The sequence below is a fragment of the Typopeltis vanoorti genome, chromosome 7 (assembly GCF_054136105.1).
Source record: "Typopeltis vanoorti isolate ZY-2024b chromosome 7, IOZ_Tvanoo_1.0, whole genome shotgun sequence".
Classification (NCBI taxonomy): Eukaryota; Metazoa; Arthropoda; class Arachnida; order Uropygi; family Thelyphonidae; genus Typopeltis; species Typopeltis vanoorti.
Window position 1 is genome coordinate 8,158,329 of NC_143555.1, and position 21,728 is coordinate 8,180,056.

Genomic DNA, 21,728 nt, shown 5'->3' on the forward strand with positions numbered 1-21,728 from the left:
AAGTCTTCTTGTATTAATGGGCTATAGAAAGCCTCTCTGCAGATAGCGATTCTGGACAGCAGCAGGCACGGGATCAGCCATCTAAGTAATGGAACCCCGAGCCCGCCGTCCTTCATCCTCGCATGGAAATATGCAGTAGGGGTGTCAGAGCCATGATCTCACAGCTGAACAGATAGTCCTGTCCATTCGGGACAGTTTCGAGATATATGTCCTACCAAGCACCAACTTCTGGTAAAAGCGAGGTAGGAGATAGCGAGAAAGGAGAAACAGTCTTTGCTGGGGCTTGAGAGGAGCTTTCCTCAAAGAAGTGATCCACAAAGGCAATAGCATTAAAGGAAGAAGCGCCTAAAGAGTAGCCTATATGGCTAGGAAAAGAATGAAGAAACTCATCTATGATGCAATTAAAGAAAAGGGGAGATAGTGGATCACCCTGGCGAACACCCCGCACTGTAGAAATAGAAGTCGCACAGGACCCTGTAGTGATAGTGATGGAGCTACCCAAGTATAGCTTCATAACATAGGAAAGAAAGGGTTCTGAACATCCAGCAATAGACAGTGCTCGAAGGACAGCAGGAAGGGAGACGATATCAAAGGTCTTTTGGAGGTCCCGCGATGTCATATATAGAGGCTTAAGGTGGCGTCACAAATCAGAGAGAAGATATATATTCTTAGCACAGCCATCCAAAGGGACAAAAGCTATCTGTCTATAATCATGCTGTATATGTTGCTGAAGTCGTTTAACTAAGATTTTATGACAGAGTCTAAGTATCATAGGAGAGATGGTAATAGGTCTGAAGTTTTAAATCTTGCAGACTCACATCCCCATATAACACTTGCTGATATCTGTCAGTCAGCCATCCTCTTATCCCCGCTAATATTCTATAGTCCAAATGCATATTCTCCAATTTAATCAACAGTGTACCATGCTATATTCTGTCAAAAGCCTTAGCAAAATCCAAAAGTATCATGGTGTATCAATTCTCTTTGTCTGGTTCAGTGGTAACATTGTTATAGAATGTAAGCAAGTTGCTAAAACATGACCTTTTCTTAGTAAACCTATGTTACTCATTTTTGAATGTGAGCTCTAACCAATTTTTCCAAAATCTTCACCACCACTCCTCAATTGTTGGATACATCGGTCTTTGAACCACCCTTGTGCAATGGAATTACCATACATTCTTTCCATTCCTGTGGAATCTCCCCTGTTCTGAGACTCAAATTAAACAGCCTGGTAAAAGGAATAGCCAGTTCAGCTGAATGCTCTTAGCACATATGCTGATATCTCATCAGTCCCTATTGCTGAATTCTTATTCAGTTTGTGCAACAGCTCTAATACCTCATCCTCGTACATCTGAGTTTCTTCATCCAGTGAAGAGGTAGCAGTGAGCTCAATGTCGTGTACACCAGGCTGATAGCTTTAACAAAATGCACTAGTTAGTTGAATGATTTCTCCATCTGTAACCCTCATGCCATATGCATTTAGAAGAGTTTTTCTTTTACTTGCAGCATATCAATAGAATTCTTGTGGGTTGTCTTTAGCATGCAGGGAAAGTTTCTTTTCATGATCAGATTTTGCTTTCTGGCCTGCTGCTTGTAATTTTCATAATGCACAACATCCTTATGCACGCAGTGTTCCTTCCACATCATCCTTTTCTTACGAATCTCTTGCTTAATAAGATTAAGCAAGAGATTAATCTTATTGGATGTGTATTGCCATACACACATCCATTTGACTCTGACACTGTTTATTCTTCGATTCTCGGGACAACTCTGATATCGCATCATTTAAGTATTGTTTGAATGCTTCCCATGCACTGTTGATGTTCTTTCGTCCATCAACTGATCCCATTCCACTGAACTTAGTATACTCCTCAGTTGGTCATAATTTCCTGCTTTGTAGTTCCATGTATAACCTTTTCTGAATGGAACATTCATAAACTTAGTCACTTCCCAGGTGAGTACCACGTGATCACTGTCACCAACTGGAGGCACAATAGTTACATCTTTGACTGAAATGCCCTCTGACCCTATAATCAAATCTAACACTCTTTGAAATTGAGTTCCTTCTGTCGCATGCTGCTTGAGGAAATTGTCCTGCAACAGCTCAATAAATTCATTTTAATTCTTTCCATGAGATTCTATTGCTATCCAATTACGAAAAGAGTAATCATAACGGGAGACTGGATAATTAAAGTCTCCCATTATGATTACTCTTTTCGTGCTCATCTTATCTATTTGGTGATGCATTTCTTCATTACTAGCAACCAATCCACCAGGTTTGTAACAACATCTCACTATGTAGTTGATCTTGTTAGATTCCATCTCACACCAGATGGCTTCAAACTCATTGCCAACATGAAATACTGTTAGTAGTAATACTACAATTCTACGATGGAAAAAAGCAATTGTGATTCCTATCTTTAAGAAAGGTAATAGAGATGACCCTAAAAACTATAGAGGTATCAGTATACTAAATTCCTGTTACAAAATATATAGCAGAATCTTAAATAACAAACTAATGAAATATTCCAAAAACTTTATTCTAGAAGTACAGAATGGATTTAGAAAAGGATGATCATGTATAGACCCAGCCTTTTGCCTAAAATTAATAATAGAGAAAAGAAGAGAATATAATTTAGAAACACATATTGCATTTATTGACTTTGAAAAAGCATTTGACAAAGTTAAAAGAAACATTATTTAACATATTAAAAGAAAGACAAATACCAAATAATATCCTAAAAGCTATCACAAGTATATATGAAAATAATCAAATACAAATAAGATTAAATCATGAGCTATCATATACAAGAGAGATAAATCAAGGGGTCCGACAAGGATGTCCCCTCTCAGCAACTCTTTTTAATATCTACTTAAATGAAATAATAATAAAATGGAGTAAAAATTTACATCAAGGAATTAAACTTTCTCCTACAGTTAACTTAAACACTCTACTCTTTGCCGACGACCAAATAATAATTACAAATTCTGAAGATAACTTACAGAAAGCTAATTTAAATCTAAATGAGATATCCAAAGATTATGGTATGATAATATCAACAGAAAAATCAAAAACCATGGCCTTTAAAGGACAAGATCCAGCAAGAACTAAAATAGTAATAGATAACAAGATCTTAGAACAGGTGAATTCATTCAACTACCTAGGATGTATGATCACATATGAAAATGAAAAAGATATAAATGTAAAAATTGCAAAATATTTAAAATAACTGGTGTAATTAACTCTATATTTAAACCAAGCCTAGTTCAAAAACAAACCAGGCTAAAAGTATACAATACATTAGCCCTACCGGTCTTAATGTACGGAAGCAAAATCTGGACAATAAAACAAAAAGACAAACAAAGATTAACAACAGCAGAAATGAAGTTTATGAGAAAAACTGCAAAGTATACCCTATTTGATCACAAAAGAAACAAAGATATTATGAAAGAATTAAACCAAGAACCAGTAATAGAAAAAATTAAAAAATATAAACATAAATGGATGGAACACATTCAAAGAATGAAAATAGAAAGATTACCAAAACAAGCCTTAAAGCACAAGCCATTAGGAAAAAGAAAACCAGGACGTCCTCTTAAACGATTCAACGATGACTTCTAAGGCCGGAACAGGCCATGCTGGGCCTAAATCCTTGATACGCATGATGATGATGATGTAATACTACAATCATAGATTTCACTTATATCGAGACAGCAGACTCACAATTTTTATATTCTCACTCTTCTAATTCAGTTGCATTAAGAACTCTTTCATCATATCTTCCTGCATACTACACTTTTCACAAGCTAGATCATTATTCCACCAAAATTATCATCTCTTTCCTTCTTCACTTTCCTTACAGCTTCACTTACATCATCCTAAGGAAAACATAATTTCATCATGTTCTCCTCAAGCACTTCTTTTATCATTGAATCACAATATAAAATCCAGTCCTTATCCTCTCTCTTTAACACTCTTCTTCCTCTCATATCTCCTCATTGTTTTTGCTTATCTGCCATACCACTTGCATTTTTCCAACCATTCCATCTCACATTTTGTCTTGTGAAGAACACTGAGGTATGCTGATGATACAGTACTCCTCTGACAAGGAAGAACTGGAGCAAATTCTTGATAAAGTTAATGAAATCAGTTAAGAACAGAGGACTTCAGCTCAATCCTAGCAAGACAAAGATTATAGTTCTCAAAGGATATAGACAGGGAAGCTCCTGAGAAACAAGTGCACCTTAATGGTGAAAGAATTGAGGGAGTCAGAAAGTTCTAGTACCTGGAATCCATTATTAATGAAGAATTGCTGGTCAGAAGAAGATTAGGAATAGCTAAATTCCTAAAATTCCTAATTTTAGACAGTCAGAGACTTGTCTAAAATCTGGAAGGATGGATCTGTCTCCATAGGAATAAAATTGAGGATTCTGGATGCTGCTGTTTTTTCATTTGCGACTTAGGGATGTGAGACTTGGAACCTAAAGAAGTCTGATAGGAAAAGGATAGCTTCTTTTGAGATGTGGTGTCACAGAAGGCTATTGAGGATATTGTGTACTAAAAGGCAGACAAATAGATGGGTGCTAGAAAGGATCAGTAGAACTTTAAGGCTCCTTAAGGATAATGACAGAAGAAAGTTGAAATACTTTGGACATATTGAAAGGATGCGAGGACTTCTCAGAATAGTAATAGAAGGTAAGTTTCCTAGAAAAAAAGAAGGGGTAGACCGTCAATGAGATGGATGGATTGTATGTCTGGAATGACTGATCTTCAGAGAGTTTAAGCCTCCAGAAAAACATACGGCAGGACAACATGCCGAGGACTAGTGTGGCACATCACCGAGCATCTGAGTGACCATATGGTATCCGTTGATGTCCAATGAACAGATGGATGGAAGAACGTCACATAAGCATGCTGTCTCTCTTGTTATCATAGTCATTCTCTTCATTTTCCACCATTTCGTTCTTGCTATTTTTTTGTACCACATGCACCTTTATTTGCAAAAACAATCTTGCCAATGTTCACACTAGCATGTCGTCATTTTTCATTCCTCATTCTTCTTCACACTTCTGGCACACAGTCCAGTTTTGTTTTCTCTTTGTAGGATGAAAGATTTCACCTTACGAAGCAAATACATTTCACACATGCCATAGTAAACAAAATCATGCATATTGAAATCATCTGCCATTGTTCTTCACATTGGTGCCATAATGTACAGCACAGTATACTTATAATAAAAGTAACAGCTTTTAGATCAACACAAATAACTCATATAAGGTAACATGAGATACTGTGTTAGTATCTCATCCAAGTGTGACCATATCAAAAGTCTTATAAAGAGGGATAATAACCTCCTTATTTCAGCTCGTCAGAGGGTTCTTCAACGTTCAGGTAACCCTATGAGATAATCTGGATACTTTTTACAATACTTTTGCTCTCTGAAATCTTTGTTCATCATCCTCTCCCATATTCCTAGCCTCATCAGTTTGCTTCAACCTAGTTCCTTCAGTGCAGTATACAGCTTGTAATTTTTTTCATCAGAAAATGTATAACCTTAATTAAACCAGCAACTGTTATCCTTTGCCCATGCCTCATACTGAGGTGACAGGTTTCATATTTCCCGAAACTCGTGTCTTTCATCTTACCAAACAAATCAACTAGAACACGCAAGTGAAACATTATATGTTGGACTCAGAGTCTCCACAATCTTTAGCATATGTTAATTATTTCAATTACAAGATCCCTACATCGCCTTTATTAAATTATTGCTCTGTCCAGTTCTGCATCATCATTATTAGCAGCAGACAGGCTTTGTTTAATATCATTAATGTACAGATGAAATAATGGCTCAAGAATAGAGCCTTACACAACACTACTAATCACCAACCTTCTCTCAGAATCAACTTCTCCATGTCTGTTTCCTATCCTCTTATTCATGGCACCAGCTTTGTATCCATCCAATTTGCTCTGATTTATGAGTTTTTTGTTATATCCTGTCAGATACCTTTGCAAAATCCATTGGTATCATTGTGTAGCCATTTCTGTTTTCAACTTAAATGTCACTTTATTATAAAAAGTTTGAAAATTACCAAGGGAAGGCATAACATTCTGAAAACCATGCTGCTCCCATAGAGTACCACATTCCTATGCACCCATGCCTGAATTCTGACTTTGACTAACTTTCTCCAGTACCTTAACTACCACTCTGGATATACTGATCAATATATAATTTACTACCTTTGTCCTAGAGCCTCCTTTATGCAACAGGACTATTTCATCCTCTTTTGACTCCCTTGAGATCTTATCAAAGCTCTGACATAAACAGCTTGCTCAGAAGCACTGCCAATTCCCTCACACATTCTCATGATATTCCATCTATTTCCAATGCTGTATTTGTGTCAAGGTTCTGCAATGTCCAAGGTACTTCCAGCTCATCCACCTTAATTCTCACATTGATTTGCATCACTGCAGTATCTCTTGCCCAGATGATATATCCTTGCAAAGCAGACACACAGTAACCCAACTATTTTGTCTGCTTCTGTCACCTCCTTTCTATCATCCCTGGTGGTTCTACTGCTGGGGACATGCATTACCAAATTACCCTAATGAATACTGAATGAGTAATCATTATGGGTGACTTGAATTATCCAAACATTGATTGAATAGAAGATAAATTTCATGTAACAACTTGAGGTCAGAGCGTGTTAGATTTGATCATAGCATCAGAAGAGGCCTCAGTTAATGTGATTATTATACCACCAGTTGGTGACAGTGATCATGCTGAAATTTCCTGGAAGTAGCTAACTCTATATAGATGTTCCAATTAGCACAGTTTGCATGTTGAACTACAAAGCAAGAGATTATGATCAACTCAGGAGAATACTATCTTTGGTCTAATGGTGTCAGTTACTCAATGGGAAAAATATTGGAAGTACATGGGAATCTTTGAAAAAGTACATAAATGAGATGGTATCTGACTGTATCCCTAGATTTTGAAGAACAAATTGGGTGGGAGTGAAATGGATGTGCATCCATAGTAAGCAAGAGATCCATAAGAAGATGCGGAATGAATATTGGGAGAATAAGAGTGACAGGAGTTATGAAATATACACAGCACAAGCCAGAAATGTTACAATTATTGTGCAGCAAGCTTAATCAGAATATGAAAAGAAATTGGCTGTGCAAGCTAATATACAGACATCCAATGATAAAAAACAATCCAAAAGAATTTTATTGTTATGTCCCAAGTAAAAGAAAGAATGAACGAAGAAGAATAACTTTACTGAATTCTCGTGTCAGAAGCTGATAAGATTCTTCAAGTAAATGAGTGCTCAGCTTTTCTTTGGTGAAGATTTTAGAGAAATTGATAAGAACTCACATACAGAAATTGGTTGACAGACAAGCTATACTCTGCAAGGAACGCATTGGGTTTACTAAAGAAAGGTGATGTTTTAGCAGTTTGCTCATATTTTATAACATTGTTATAGCTACAGTGATATACTGTTGGACTTTGCTAAGGTATGCGATAGAATACCACATAAAAGGCTGTTGCATAAACTGGAGAATAAGGAATTGGAATATAAAGTCCTGACTTAGCCAATTAGTCGATGACTAATAAGCCAATACACCTTTTTCCTACTTCTGCACTGAGAAATGGCATCTTCCTGGTATAGCTCCTACTGATGAGACCTCAATAGAGGTAGAAACTGTTCAGTACCCTTTCCATAATTTTTTTGCATCATGAGATACTCGGGCCACTGATGCAAGGTCAGTTTCTTTCATTATTCTTCGTTTCTTTTGTCATCAAATAGAGTATACTTTGCAGTTTTTCTCATAAACTTCATTTCTGCTGTTATTAATCTTTGTTTGTCTTTTTGTTTTCTTGTCCATATTTCACTTCCATACAATAAGACTGGTAGGGCTAATGTATTGTATACCTTTAGCCTGGTTTGTTTTTGAACTAGGTTTGGTTTAAATATAGAGTTAATTACACCAGTTATTTTAAATATTTTGCAATTTTTACATTTATATCTTTTTCATATATGATCATACATCCTAGGTAGTTAAATGAATTCACCTGTTCTAAGATCTTGTTATCTATTACTATTTTAGTTCTTGCTGGATCTTGTCCTTTTAAAGGCTATAGTTTTTGATTTTTCTGTTGATATTATCATACCATAATCTTTGGATATCTCATTTAGATCTAAAATAGCTTTCTGTAAGTTATCTTCAGAATTTGTAATTATTATTTGGTCGTCGGCAAAAAGGAGAGTGTTTAAGTTCACTGTAGGAGAAAGTTTAATTCCTTGATGTAAATTTTTATTCCATTTTATTATTATTTCATTTAAGTAGATATTAAAAAGAGTTGCTGAGAGGGGACATCCCTGTCGGACCCCTTGGTTTATCTCTCTTGTATATGATAGCTCGTGATTTAATCTTATTTGTATTTGATTATTTTCATATATACTTGTGATAGCTTTTAGGATATTATTTGGTATTTGTCTTTCTTTTAATATGTTAAATAATGTTTCTTTTAACTTTGTCAAATGCTTTTTCAAAGTCAATAAATGCAATATGTGTTTCTATATTGTATTCTCTTCTTTTCTCTATTATTAATTTTAGACAAAAGGCTGGGTCTATACATGATCGTCCTTTTCTAAACCCATTCTGTATTTCTAAAATAAAGTTTTTGGAATATTTCATTAGTTTGCTATTTAAAATTCTGCTATATATTTTGTAACAGGAATTTAATATGCTTATACCTCTATAGTTTTTAGCGTCATTCTCTATTACCTTTTTTAAAGATAGGAATCACAATTGCTTTTTTCCATTCTATTGGGGGATTACCAGTTATAAATTTCATTTAAAAATAATAGGAGTCTTTCTTTGAATCTTGATCCTTCATATTTAAACAGTTCTGAACCTAGCTTATCTTCTCCAGGTGATTTTCCATTTCTTGTTTCTTTCAGGCTGATTTCTAATTCTTCTTTAGTTATTTCCTTTTCATTAAGTGTTTGCCAGTTGTCTGTTTTAAAATATTTATCTGTCCACAATTCTGTGTAGAAATTTCGAATTTCTTCTAATTTGAATTCGGTGTTTAATTTTGTTTTCTTTAGTATCTGCATTTAGTTGTTTCAAAATCTTATATACATTGGGTCTTATTTTATATAAATCATGTTCTAAATTAGAAACGAATTTGTTCCATGATTCTCTTCTGTCTTTGTCTGACTTCTCTTTTAGCTATGGCTCTTATTCTATTATATTCTATTTCATCTTTTAATCTTTTACTGTTTAATAATTCTTTGTTCATATAGCCATTGTATATTTGTGTCGGTCTAGTTTTATAAACAAATGTTTTAAATTTTCTTTCTGTTCTTGTTACATGTAGCCATTTACGTGGCAATCTTAATTTTATTTTAACAAGGAAGTGGTCACTGCTTATTTCATATCCTCTGTGAACTCTAACATCTAATGAAAACTTTGATGTCTTTTCATTTAAGATAAAATAATCTAATATTGATTTCCATCCTCTTGCTTCCCAAGTATATTTATTTATGTCTTTATGTCTATAGAAAGAATTCATTATTTTTAGGTTATTATAAACTACAAAGTCAATGAATTTTTGACCATTCCTGTTTAGAGTATGTTCTCCATATATTCCTATATTATTATTAATTTTCGTGTTTCCAATTCTTGCATTTAAGTCTCCTGCTAAAATTACATAATCATTTTTATTTATTTTATTATATATATTTTGTAGCTGATTATAAAATTCAATTTTATCCTGTTCTCTTCCTCCTTCTGGGGCATATAAGCCAATTATTGTTAAATAACCACTATCTATTTTTATTCTAGCTTCTATTATTCTTTCATTCCATAATTTATAATGTTTTTAACTGTTTTGAAAGGGAGGAGTTATGAATCCAAATCATGACTCCTGCTTGTGCTCTTTGGTCTCTCTGTCAACTCCACTGTATATCACATTAAAATTTTTAGTTTGCATGGTTCCTTTTAATTTCTTTTTTTGTTTCAGTGATTACTGCTATTTTAAAATTTCTTTCATTTAATATTTGGTCTAATTCTATTTCTTTATATTCTATTCCTCTTACATTCCAGCTTGCTATATGTATTATATTTTATCGTTTTCCATAGATTCATTCCGATTACCTTTATCTGTCAGTTTAAAAGTAGAATTATGTTCTCCATGTCAGGTGACTGGCCTGACAATGGAATAGTTCAGTGGTAGGGTTGCTACCTTAAGGCTTCTGAACTAGCCTTCTTCTAAATTTAAACCCATAGGAGGAATAGGGTATATTGAAGGGGAAAGAGTAGATTATAGGATAATAGAGTAGAAATATAGTAAAGGTTTATAGAGGGGACATAGTTGTAAGGCCAGAAATGGAAAGACCCCATGGCCCTCGAGTACTCTATAACATAAGGGTCATAAAATAAGAAGAGTTGGCTGATTAGGTCTTACAGGAAAGATTAAAGTGAGTGGATCTTCCTCAAAGTAGAAGAAGAAGAGGATAGATCCAGCTAGGGGGTCTATAGGAGTGCCACTTCCCTTACAATCAAGATGATTGCCCCTTAAGGCCCTGTTGGTCCACGAGTCCTTATTCAGTATATTCGGACCACCCCACGATATATACATATCACACACACACATAGATGTATACACACACACACACATGGTGGGCTCCCTATCTGCCACCCAGGGGACACGCTTCCTAGGGGTTACAGGGTCCTCCCGAGAGCATAATTAACTTGTCAAATATAATTTAAACTTTTATTAATTATAACAATTTTAACTTTAATTTTCTGCTAGCAGAGAGATAGAGAGAGATGAGTAGTGTGATCAAGACTGAAGATGAGCATCATGTGGAAATGTATGCAGCAGATATGAGGATGGTAACAATTTGGTATCCAAATATCAAGCAAAAGTAGGTTGCTTGGAGAGAGAGAGAGAGAAATACTAAGAGAAGTGGAACTTGAGGCAAACAAGGAGTGTGAAAGAGAGTAGGAACTGAGGATGGAGAGATGATAGGAAGGCAGGTAAGTGGGAATGTAAGGAGAACAAGGGATGCAGATCAGCTAGAAATAAATGGAGTAGTGAGAGGAGTGATGTATGGAGATTCAATGATTTGTGAGGTGCAAAACAGAATGCTAGAGTAGGGCTTGCCTGGAGCAACAGTAGAGAGTCTAACTATAGTAATTAAATGAGGTGATGGAGTGGATGAGATGATTGTGATGGTGGATACAAATGACCTGAGAGGCATTGTCAATTGAGTAGCAAGAGATTTGAGGTCTTATTGCAGAAGTGCATGAGAGGAAAGCTGTGTGTTATCTAGATATGATGCAGAGAAGAGAATAAGCAATAACATCAATAACAAATGACATGATAGTGAGAATGTGTCGAAAGAGAGGCTCGTTTTATGTGGATGCTTGGAGTGAACATAGAAGAAAGCTACATAGAAGGATATAGGCATCTGGAAAGATAGGCAAGTGAGAGTATTAGTGCAGGGCTAGAGTTGTCAGGGTGAATGGAAGCAGGGGTGGCCTCTTGTGGGGATAGAGACCAGGGAGATGGAGGAGGACACATGGTATTATGCAAAGTCAAATGAAGTCAGGAGGGAATATTAATGAGTATAGAAATACTGACAATTAATTGATGTTTCTCTGTGTGAATTCCAGGAGTATCAGGAACAAAGGAGATGAATTAGTGGTACTGATAGCCTCAGATGATCCAAATATTATTTGGGATCAGTGAAATATGGTTGAATGAAGATGATATACTGACAGAAATAGAAAGGTATAGTGTATTTTAGCAGGATAGGAAGGGCAAACATGCCAGCCTAGTTGACCGAGTGGTTAGTGTATCCACTCTCTAGCCAAAAGGCTGTGGGTTTGAGTTCTGCCTAGGGTATGGATGTTTGTGATTGTCTTGTACCTTCATACAGTTTTCTCCCTGCAACGTCAGGCTCTATGACAAACTGGTTGGGGTCTTCCAAAGTCACATCATCATATCAATGCAGTGGACCCTGCAGTGAAATTGGACATAACACTAGGAAGAAGAAGAAGGAAGGGCAAACATGGTCGCGGAGTATTGCTTATGATAGGTGGTGACTTTTCTCTCAGAGTGGAGGATTTGGAAGGAAATGGCAGTAATAGTTTTGAGAGTACATGGTGTGAGGTGGAGTGAATAGGATATTTAGTGGGATGTTACTATAGGCCAGGGAATACAGAGTTTGAGGAGGAAGAAATGTTTAGGCATTGAGTTTGGCAAGTACAAACCAAGTGATCATCACCAGTGTTATGGGTGGGAACTAGTGAAGAGATATTTATTAGCAGCATTGGCAAGTGTATATGTCTAATGAAAAAGAGAACAATTTTTGGTGTGAAGTTAGAAAACTAATGATATCAAACAGGAACCACAGAGGAAAAGGAGAGGAATGGAGAGCAGTTCCATAGACTCAGGCTAGGAAAGTGACCAGCACCGTAAAGAAAGTAAAACTTGAATATGAGAAGAAATTTGCCCTAATAAGCAAGGAAAATCTGAAGGAATTCTTTCTTTATGTGGCTAGTAGGAGGAAAAATGATTATGGAAGAATGACATTGTTAGATGAAAATGAGTAGAGTGACTGATGTAGAAGACATAGTGGGATATTTTATACTGGAAAAGAGGGTATTATTATTATAGAGATGGGGAAGGTTTTCAGTTTGGAAGTACAAGAGGAAAATTTGTTACAAATACTAAATTCTCTGGATGTTAATAAGGTAATGAGGCTGAATAGGATTTCGCCATGTCTTTTCTAGAGAATGTGCTATGGAACTGACAGCTCTATTGACTTGGCTTTTCAAAGAGAGTTTCACTATGGGAAAGCTGCCCAAGGAGTGGAAGGAGGGTAAGTTAGTCTCTCATTCATAAGGGTGGTGTTGGTAGAATGGAAGTATCAAACTATAGGCCAGGTTTGTATTTCTTCTGTAGTTAAGATTTTGTAGAAATTAGTGGGAGATCATATCCAGCATTGAGTAGATCATGAATTGGCTTACTGGAGGCCCAAAGTAACATTATGCCATGTTTGGTTTCCAGAGCAGGGATTCCAATTTCTGTTCCCCCCCCCACTTCTTTGTGCAGTGAGAGTGATACCTTTCAAAGCCATCCATACATACTTAGAGAACCTGAGTTAAAACAGTGGTGCTGCATGGCAACTGTCAGTGCATAGGCTGAACTTGTCAATGATGTGTCAGGAGACTTCCTGATAAACTGGTGCATAATCCACTGCCACATACTCTGTCAGGTCTTGCCTGGAGAGAGAGTCCATGTAGTGGTATGCAGCAAGCATTGTCGAGGCCATATTATGACAAAGAGACTGGTTGCTTGCTGTATTGATACCATGTCCAGGGGTCTCTCTCTTCCATCACTGCATGTTCTCACTCCATCTTTCCATCTAACCATGAACAAACTAATGATGAAACGTACAATGACAGTGACACTGCAACAAAAAGGAATTTCTCTCATAAACAAATTTCAATAAAAAATACACAGTGAACCCAATCACTTCATACAAATTATGCCAGAATCTCCACTTTAAAAAAATCACTTTCACATCTGCCACATTAACGCTAACATAAATGATATTCATCATCAATTACAGTCATCCAGACCAGACCACCTACTCTTGACAGAAACCCAAATAGCATCTATATCCACTACTATCCACCTTTTATGTCCAAATAATAAAACCTGTACATTTGTGAGATCAGACATTGAATGCCAGACAGAGGCTAATTTAAAATCCCCTGCTTTCAACCTCCTCTGGCTCAAGCTTTCCTTGCCCATCTAGTAATATTCATCTACTGCATTTACCATTCTCCAAACTGCAATAATTACTCAGACCTCTTCATGTTCTTTTTCATGAAACTCGACCACCTGCAATCTGGCCACCCGAATAATGAGTTCAACATCCATAACTCCAACTGGGTCCCATTTTCTAGCACCATCCATGTTTGCTGTGCAGTGACATATGCACTTCTGGAAAGGAGGATCCTGATGGGGGTGTATACATTGCTTTGGCCTCTGCTTCATCAAAACAGGTAGGGTTACAGATCAGAAGAAGAAATGAGATATGATTCAGAGAGATAAGCTGGTGAGATGAACTTATTAGACAGATAAAATAGAGCTATTATGCAAGGTGTTGGAAGCAAGGGAGTGAGAAGTAGATTCTTTCCATGTAAGGTTTTGTGGGAGAACATGTAGCCAGAGTTGGGTAGTGAGTACAATGATATTGACAGAATTCAAAATGAGATGCCATATATATTGTTGTGCAAACAGAAGAACTGCTTGCACTGGAGACCATAATGGAGTCCTATAAATAATATTTCCTTAAATATAACATTGATGTAACAGTAACTACTAATTTCATCCACTGTGCTAAAATGCTGAAAATGTTTTTTGGAAGGAGAAATTCAATAGCTAAAACATTAAGAGAGAAATGTCTGGTTTCAAAAAAAAGCAAAACTTAAGTAAACCTGATTTTTTCCCCTTTCCTTTTTTTGGGGGATTTCTTATAGAAAAGGTTTATGTAAGAGAAAATGTTTGCCCAGAAAGTTGGGTTTCCTCTGCTGAATCAGTGATGCTGGCCCAAGAACTTATAAATATTGTTATGGTTTTTACTTCTGGGGATCTCTTGTAGAAAAGGTTTAAGCAATAAGTCCCTGACAATGCTAAATTAAAAAACAAATAAACAAAAAAGCTGAAGAAATTAAGATGAAAGACTTAAAAAAAACTCTAAGGCTCAACCTGTTGCAAGACTCATGTAAAACAGGTGTGCCAAAGTTGCCTTAATTCCCTAGAGCTTTCTTTCAAGACACATAATATAAACATGATAAGAAATAATTTTAATAAACATATGAATTAGTTGTTTTTTTTTTTTTTTTTTTTCAAAATTTTATAATGAGGTAGCAATTGTGTTAAAAAATCATCAATTGATTCTGGGACATTCTATATAAGACTGGTATGTGATATTAATTAAATTAGTCATCTTTCAAATAGAATTTATTTTATGATGCTGTAAATTTTGATTATGACAATATTATTTATGGCAACGTATCTACTGATATATTTGGGTGCTCTTTGTCAGTCTTTATATGTACAGGTAATTGTAAAACTAAAACGTACTTCCGAGGTTTTATTTCAACTGGCCAGCTTTGAAAAGTTATTTCTATGTAGCTTCAATTTTTTTATAAAAAAAAACGCTTTCTCTAATTTTATCTTAATAAATATTGTTAGTAATGTATTCATACATATTTTTGTTAGAAAAATTCATGACCCATTGAAAATAGACTACACAGTATATTTAAATAAAATAAATAAATTTTCAGGTAAAGGAGCACCTAAGCCAGTATTCCATCAGCCAAAGACTCTTTGGAGAAAGCATACTTGGATTATCACAGGGTTCTGTCTCAGATCTATTAGCGAGACCTAAACCTTGGCACATGCTCACCCAGAAAGGTCGGGAACCATTTATTCGTATGAAGATATTTTTAGAAGATGAAAATGCTGTACATAAGTTAGTTGCATCTCAATACAAAATTGCTCCAGAAAAGCTAATGAGAATGGGAGGATATGGGGGCACTATTAATCCACCAGGTAGGACTATAGTAATGTAAAATTATTTACATAATGTCTTTAAATGGTGGGGAATACTGCAAATGGCAAAAAAAAAAAAATAATAAATAAATAAAAATAAAATAAAATTTCTGGGAGATATTATTATCATTATTTGACACCTCCAGATGTCCAAGGACTCATCGAGGGAGGGCACCTGCTCTACAACTCCATCTCTGCCATTCAATCACCAACTGACTGCAACTACACCAATGCCATCTACCACCGACCACCACTGGTATTTCCACAGATAATCACAAACATCCATGCCCATGGCAGGATTCGAACCTGCAGCCTTTTGGCTGGAGAGTGGATACGCTATCCACTCAGCCAACCAAGCCAGCAGCCAAAAAGATCAAAAAAGATATTTTGATGCAACCGAGTTGTTTCAAAAAAATATTATGGAGAGAGAGATCACATTTATAATCTACTTATGTAGTATTAAAATATAGTATAATTCAGACACATGCACACACAAAAAAAAAATCTTTACTTCTGACTAGTTATAATCTCTCTCTCTCCCCTTAACTGTGAACAAAACTTCAAGCATGAAGAGTAAAAGTAAATAAGAAAATTTGAAATAATTGTAAATCTTCTTTCTCATCATGTAGTTCTATGCCAAAGTTGGATGAATGCTTCTTATTGCACATCAAGAACGACAGACAACTGCATATTTCCATTTAAACCACTTCCAATATTCCTAAGATACAGCAGTGGCACAAAAACCCTCTTGGATCTCTTTTTTTTTTTTTTTTTTTTTTGAATTAATTATTCACTTCACAAAGGGGCCCTCCCTTTGTGAAGTGGATAATTAGTAATATGCTTACATATTACAACAAGGTGACAAATTCACTGGATATGAGAGATGCATATATGATGATGTACTTAGGTTTTTCAAAGGCCTTTGATAGACTACCATGTGACAAGCTAGTTGAAATAGATGGGATTAGATAACGACAGACAACTGCATATTTCCATTTAAACCACTTCCAATATTCCTAAGATACAGCAGTGGCACAAAAACCCTCTTGGATCTCTTTTTTTTTTTTTTTTTTTGAATTAATTATTCACTTCACAAAGGGGCCCTCCCTTTGTGAAGTGGATAATTAGTAATATGCTTACATATTACAACAAGGTGACAAATTCACTGGATATGAGAGATGCATATATGATGGTGTACTTAGGTTTTTCAAAGGCCTTTGATAGACTACCATGTGACAAGCTAGTTGAAATAGATGGGATTAGATAACAGACTAGCGAGCCGGATAGCTGATTGCTGTCAGATATCTGCACATTGTTTATGGATGAGTGGTATCCCAAAAGAGGAAAGTCACTAGTGAAGTGCCACAGGATTTGGGATCATTACTGTTTAATTTGTATTTTAATCATACCAGGACTGGCTTAACTGTGGGTATGCAGTTATTTTTTTATTGATGATGCAAAGTTGAGAAAAAACTGTGAGGAGTAGAGCAAATGTAGCGAACTTGCAGGAGGATCTGAATAGGCTATGTAACCGGGCAAGTAAGTGGAGCTATCACTTTAATGTTACAAAAAAATTGTCCTGAAATTTGGTGGACAAGGCTACAGAGTTTACAATTAATGAAGAAATCTTGAAGGAGACAGAAGAGATGAAAGATCTGGGAGCAATGGTGAACAGAGATAAAGTTTAGAGGTCACACTGCTGAAATTGTAAAAACAATCATAATGGATTATGGCAACAAGGGGATGAGGATGTGTCGAAGAGGGTTCAGAGGAGGTTCACAAGTCAGTGTCAGATCTATGGAAGGTCAGATACGGAGACATTGAGAGAATGCAACTTGCCCTGTGAATAGAAGGAGATAGGATATGAATGAGTCATATAAGTTGGTGAGGGGTTATTACCAGATTAATGCAGAGGAGATTTTTTATTAATCCACTGTCACACACTACACTGTCTACTATCACCAGTATTTTTGTCTGCTAACTGAGTGTTCTTTTCCCTCTAATGAACTCATTATGGGTTGGCTGGTGGCTCATTCACTTTAAAAGATATTCTCTCTCTCTCTTTCTTTTACTGCTCCTACTGTAGCACCATATTTAAATTTACTATAAAGTAAAATAAAGTAAGTGAGTTTTCTCTAAAAACTTTGTCTTTGTATGTGATGTCAAAAAACTGAACACAGTACACCCTACTAATGAGTTTTAATAATCCTGATTAATTTAAATATGTCCAATTGAAATTGGTTTCTCTCATCAGAGCAAAAAAAAATACATTCAATTACCAGACAAAAATGCTGGTGAGTAAGAGACAATAGCATGCAATAGTGAATGGTGGCTTATGTAGTATGCATAGGTGGTTGAGTTTGCTCTCACAGTGAGACCTTGGACTTGATGAAGGTATCACATAATATGTTCTACTGAAGTATTAGATTCTGGTAAAGTAAGACAAAAACTTACAAGCAACTTCATTTAACATTAGGTGACTTGCTCTATCTTAAAATGTGCCAAGGATTTGTTTCCAGTGGTCTCCAGTCTTATAATTAGCATTATTCCACTAATTTTACTCAGAAACCTATTCCATATTTGCAGATACACTAAAGAAATGGAGGAATACTGAATTGCAATAGCATAAAAATCAGAGATGCAGTTCTTGAATAATTTTTTAGTAATCAAATGTTCTTCATGAAATATTTTCATTTGTTTTTGCATCCCAATGTAAAACATTTCATTCTGCTGCATTGCAATCTTCGTGGTGAGAGGATAATTTTTTCTTTTTCTTCAGAACTTGTCATCTTTTCTATCTTCTATTCAATGAATAACTTCAGAAAACATTTTTATTTCTTTGAAAAAACAGAGGAAAGGTGACAAATTCTTACAACATACATACATTAGCATTTATCCTAGCTCAAGAAATAAGATTTGAACACATCATACAATAAACTTCTTAAGAGCTGGTTCTGGTGAGAGGCATTGCATCTATGCCTGGCACACCAGAGCAAAGACTTATGAGGTCGGCATACAGGAATGGCAAAAGTGTATAGAGAATGATAGACACTGTTGAAAAAATGACAGAAAAAAGATGGAAGATTAATCCATGCCATTATTAAATAAATTATATTTTCTGAAGGGGAAAAAAATAGAAGGAATTCATTTCATACCACCCTTTGTATCTTTCATTTTTAGGAGAGAAAAGCTTATGGTGTTATTATCTGTCTGCTGAAATACTTCTTTTTATAGAGTTTTTGGCAGCTTCTCAAATGTGATGAACAAGAACATCAGCAGTTTTCCAGGGAGGCATGGGAAGCTTACTGATGCATTATTTTTTATCAGAAACAAAACACCTAACAATAACAGGTATAATCTTTACATCAATACAATTAGAAACATCTGTAGCTAAACAAGTTTTGTGTAAAATAAAATAACCAATATATAGTTATTTAATGATTGAAAAATTGCTGATGGTCTTTTATTACCCAACATGTTATGTGTTGCAAATGGGTCATCTAAATCCTTGGAACTTTCAAGCCATCATTCTAGTTGAAATTGGAATGATGGATTTAAGGTTGTTGTGGCCTTAAGCTATAACTTATAACAGCCCTACCCACTCCATTAAGTAAATTTAGGTTTAATAGCTTTTCATGCTCATCAGAAGGTGCATATTAAATGCTGCATACCTAATAAAATACATATAGTTTTATTAATTGTTAAAAAAAATACATATTTTTGACAATGATTAATAATATAATAAAATAGAAGACATGTTTGTTAAAATTATATTTCAAACTATAGACTGTATTTTGCAAGATTGTATACAGCATTAAGCAGATTAGGTTAATGTGTGAAGGTCAGCAAGTATTTGCTAAGCGGAGCTGTTGTTTTGACATTTAGTAAACTAATATGAGAGAGCCTCCCATAACTCAGTCAGTATAAATGGAGCTCTTTGGTTGGAAGGATTCGATTCCTGTGCATGATTAGAGGAACTTTTATCTGGTCTCTTTCGACTAAAGGTGAGTTAGCTGATTTCATAGAGGGGTTAGAGGGGATAGAAGGGTTTTTTATCCCTCAGAACAGGCAAACCGGCACCATGAACACACACACACACAGATTTACAGCCATTAATACTTAAACAATATGTGGAAGAGATAGGGTCCTCAGCACATGACATTATGTCTATAGTGACATGTGGTGAGTCACATCACAGTAGTCAGCTCCTGGATAGATGGCGGCTCATGAATGGGAATCTCATAGACCAAACAAGAAGAAGAATTATGGCAGGTTGACACTGGTGAATAGTCATGGCAGCAAAGTGACTGTTGCAAATTGATATTGCACAATTATTGAATGAGAATTTCATCAGTGTACATATTACTGGTGAATGATGCTGTGCATTATGTAGAAGGAAAGCACATATTAGGAGAAATGGAAGTGAAAGAAACAATTGCATCAGGTGCCGATTGGGTTAGTGTAAGTAAGGCTGTGGGAAGGGATGATGTATCACTATGTATTTTTAAATAACAGTTAGCCCTATGTTTTTGACCAAGCATGGTTCTAGGACAGAAGTTTCCAATTATAGACTAGTCTATATAACTGCAGTTGTAGTCAAGGTGTTGGAGAGATTGGTTTGATGGACATATGATTCTTTATGATGGTCATCATGGATTTGAAAAGAGTAAGTATTGGTTTAGCAATTTACTTGTATTTTTTTATTATAAGGTAACAAATGTGTTAGATAAGAGAGAATTATATACAGTTATATAATTGGTTTAACTTGGACTTCGCAAAAACATTTGATAGATTACCACATGGTAAGTTGGTACAAGCTGCAGACAATGGGAATGGATACTCAATTGCAGGAGATGAAGAAACACATCACCAATTTAGCCTTATGGGTACCAAATGAGTGATTATTATGGGTGACTTTAATTTTCCAAACATTGATTGGGTAGAGGAGGAATTTATTGAATTGTTGTGAAACAACTTTCTCAAGCAGCATGTGAAAAAAGGATCTTGAGGCTAGTGCTGGATTTGCTCATAGCATCAGAAGGGATCTCTGTTAAGAATATGGCTAATTTAACCACCAGTTGGTGACAATGATCATTATGTGCTTTCTTGGGAAGTATCTAATTGTACTGATGCTCCAATTAGAACAGGTTACATTTGAAATACAAAGCTGGAAATTATTATCAACTTCGGAGAATACTATCTTTGGTTCCATGGTATCAGTTACTGAATTGGAAAAATGTCAGCAATGCACGAGAATCTTTGAAAAAGTGCTTAAATGAGACAGTATCTAAATGTATCCCTAGTGTTCTAAGAATAAATAGGTTGGGAGTGAAATGGAAGAGATCCATAAGAAGGTGATGATGTGGAAAGAATATCATGAGAATAAGAGTAAGAGGAGTTATGAATATATAAAGCTCAGGCCAGAAAAGTAATTAGTGTTGTGTGGAATGCTAAATCGGAGTATGAAAAGAAATTAGCCAAGCAAGCTAAAGGCAATCCAAATTATTTTATTGTTATACTGCAAGCAAAAGAAAGAATGAATGCGAAAGAATAACTGTATTGAATGCAGATGGTACTCGAGTGTCAGAAGCTAATGAGATTATTCAATTAATGAGTTCTCACTTTGCTAAGATATATCAACCCGGTATGTAACATTGTGTACAGTGCTACATGGGATGAAGAGTTAGAGGTTCATGAAAATGAGGTTGAAGAGCTGTTGCATAACCAATAGGAATTGTCAATAGGGACAGATAGCATATCAGCCTGTTTGCTAAAAGAATGTTCAGCTGAATTGGCTAGGCCTTTCACATGTTTGTATAACTTGAGTCTCAGCTCAGGAATAATACCACAGGCATGGAAGGAATGTATAATAGTTCCATTGTACAAGGGTGGTGCAAAAACTGATGTGTCTAACTATTGACGTATCAGTATCGCTGGTGTGGTAGTGAAGATTTTAGAGAAGTTGGTAAGAACTTGCATACAGACATGAGTACACAAGCAAGCTATACTATGCAAGGAGCAGCATGGGTTTAACTAAAGGAAGGTCATGTTTTAGAAATGTGCACATATTTTATAACA

General features: G+C 35.6%; 1 protein-coding gene across 1 annotated transcript in view; it reads left to right on the top strand.

Annotated features, from left to right (window-relative positions):
- Positions 1–21,728, top strand: part of LOC150104473 (homeobox protein cut-like) — a 436,834-nt gene that overhangs the window by 351,637 nt on the left and 63,469 nt on the right. Inside the window, exon 11 of the mRNA XM_090395558.1 lies at positions 15,383–15,650. Within this exon, the coding sequence (XP_090251684.1) occupies positions 15,383–15,650 (268 nt within the window). The remainder of the gene's footprint in view (positions 1–15,382; positions 15,651–21,728) is intronic.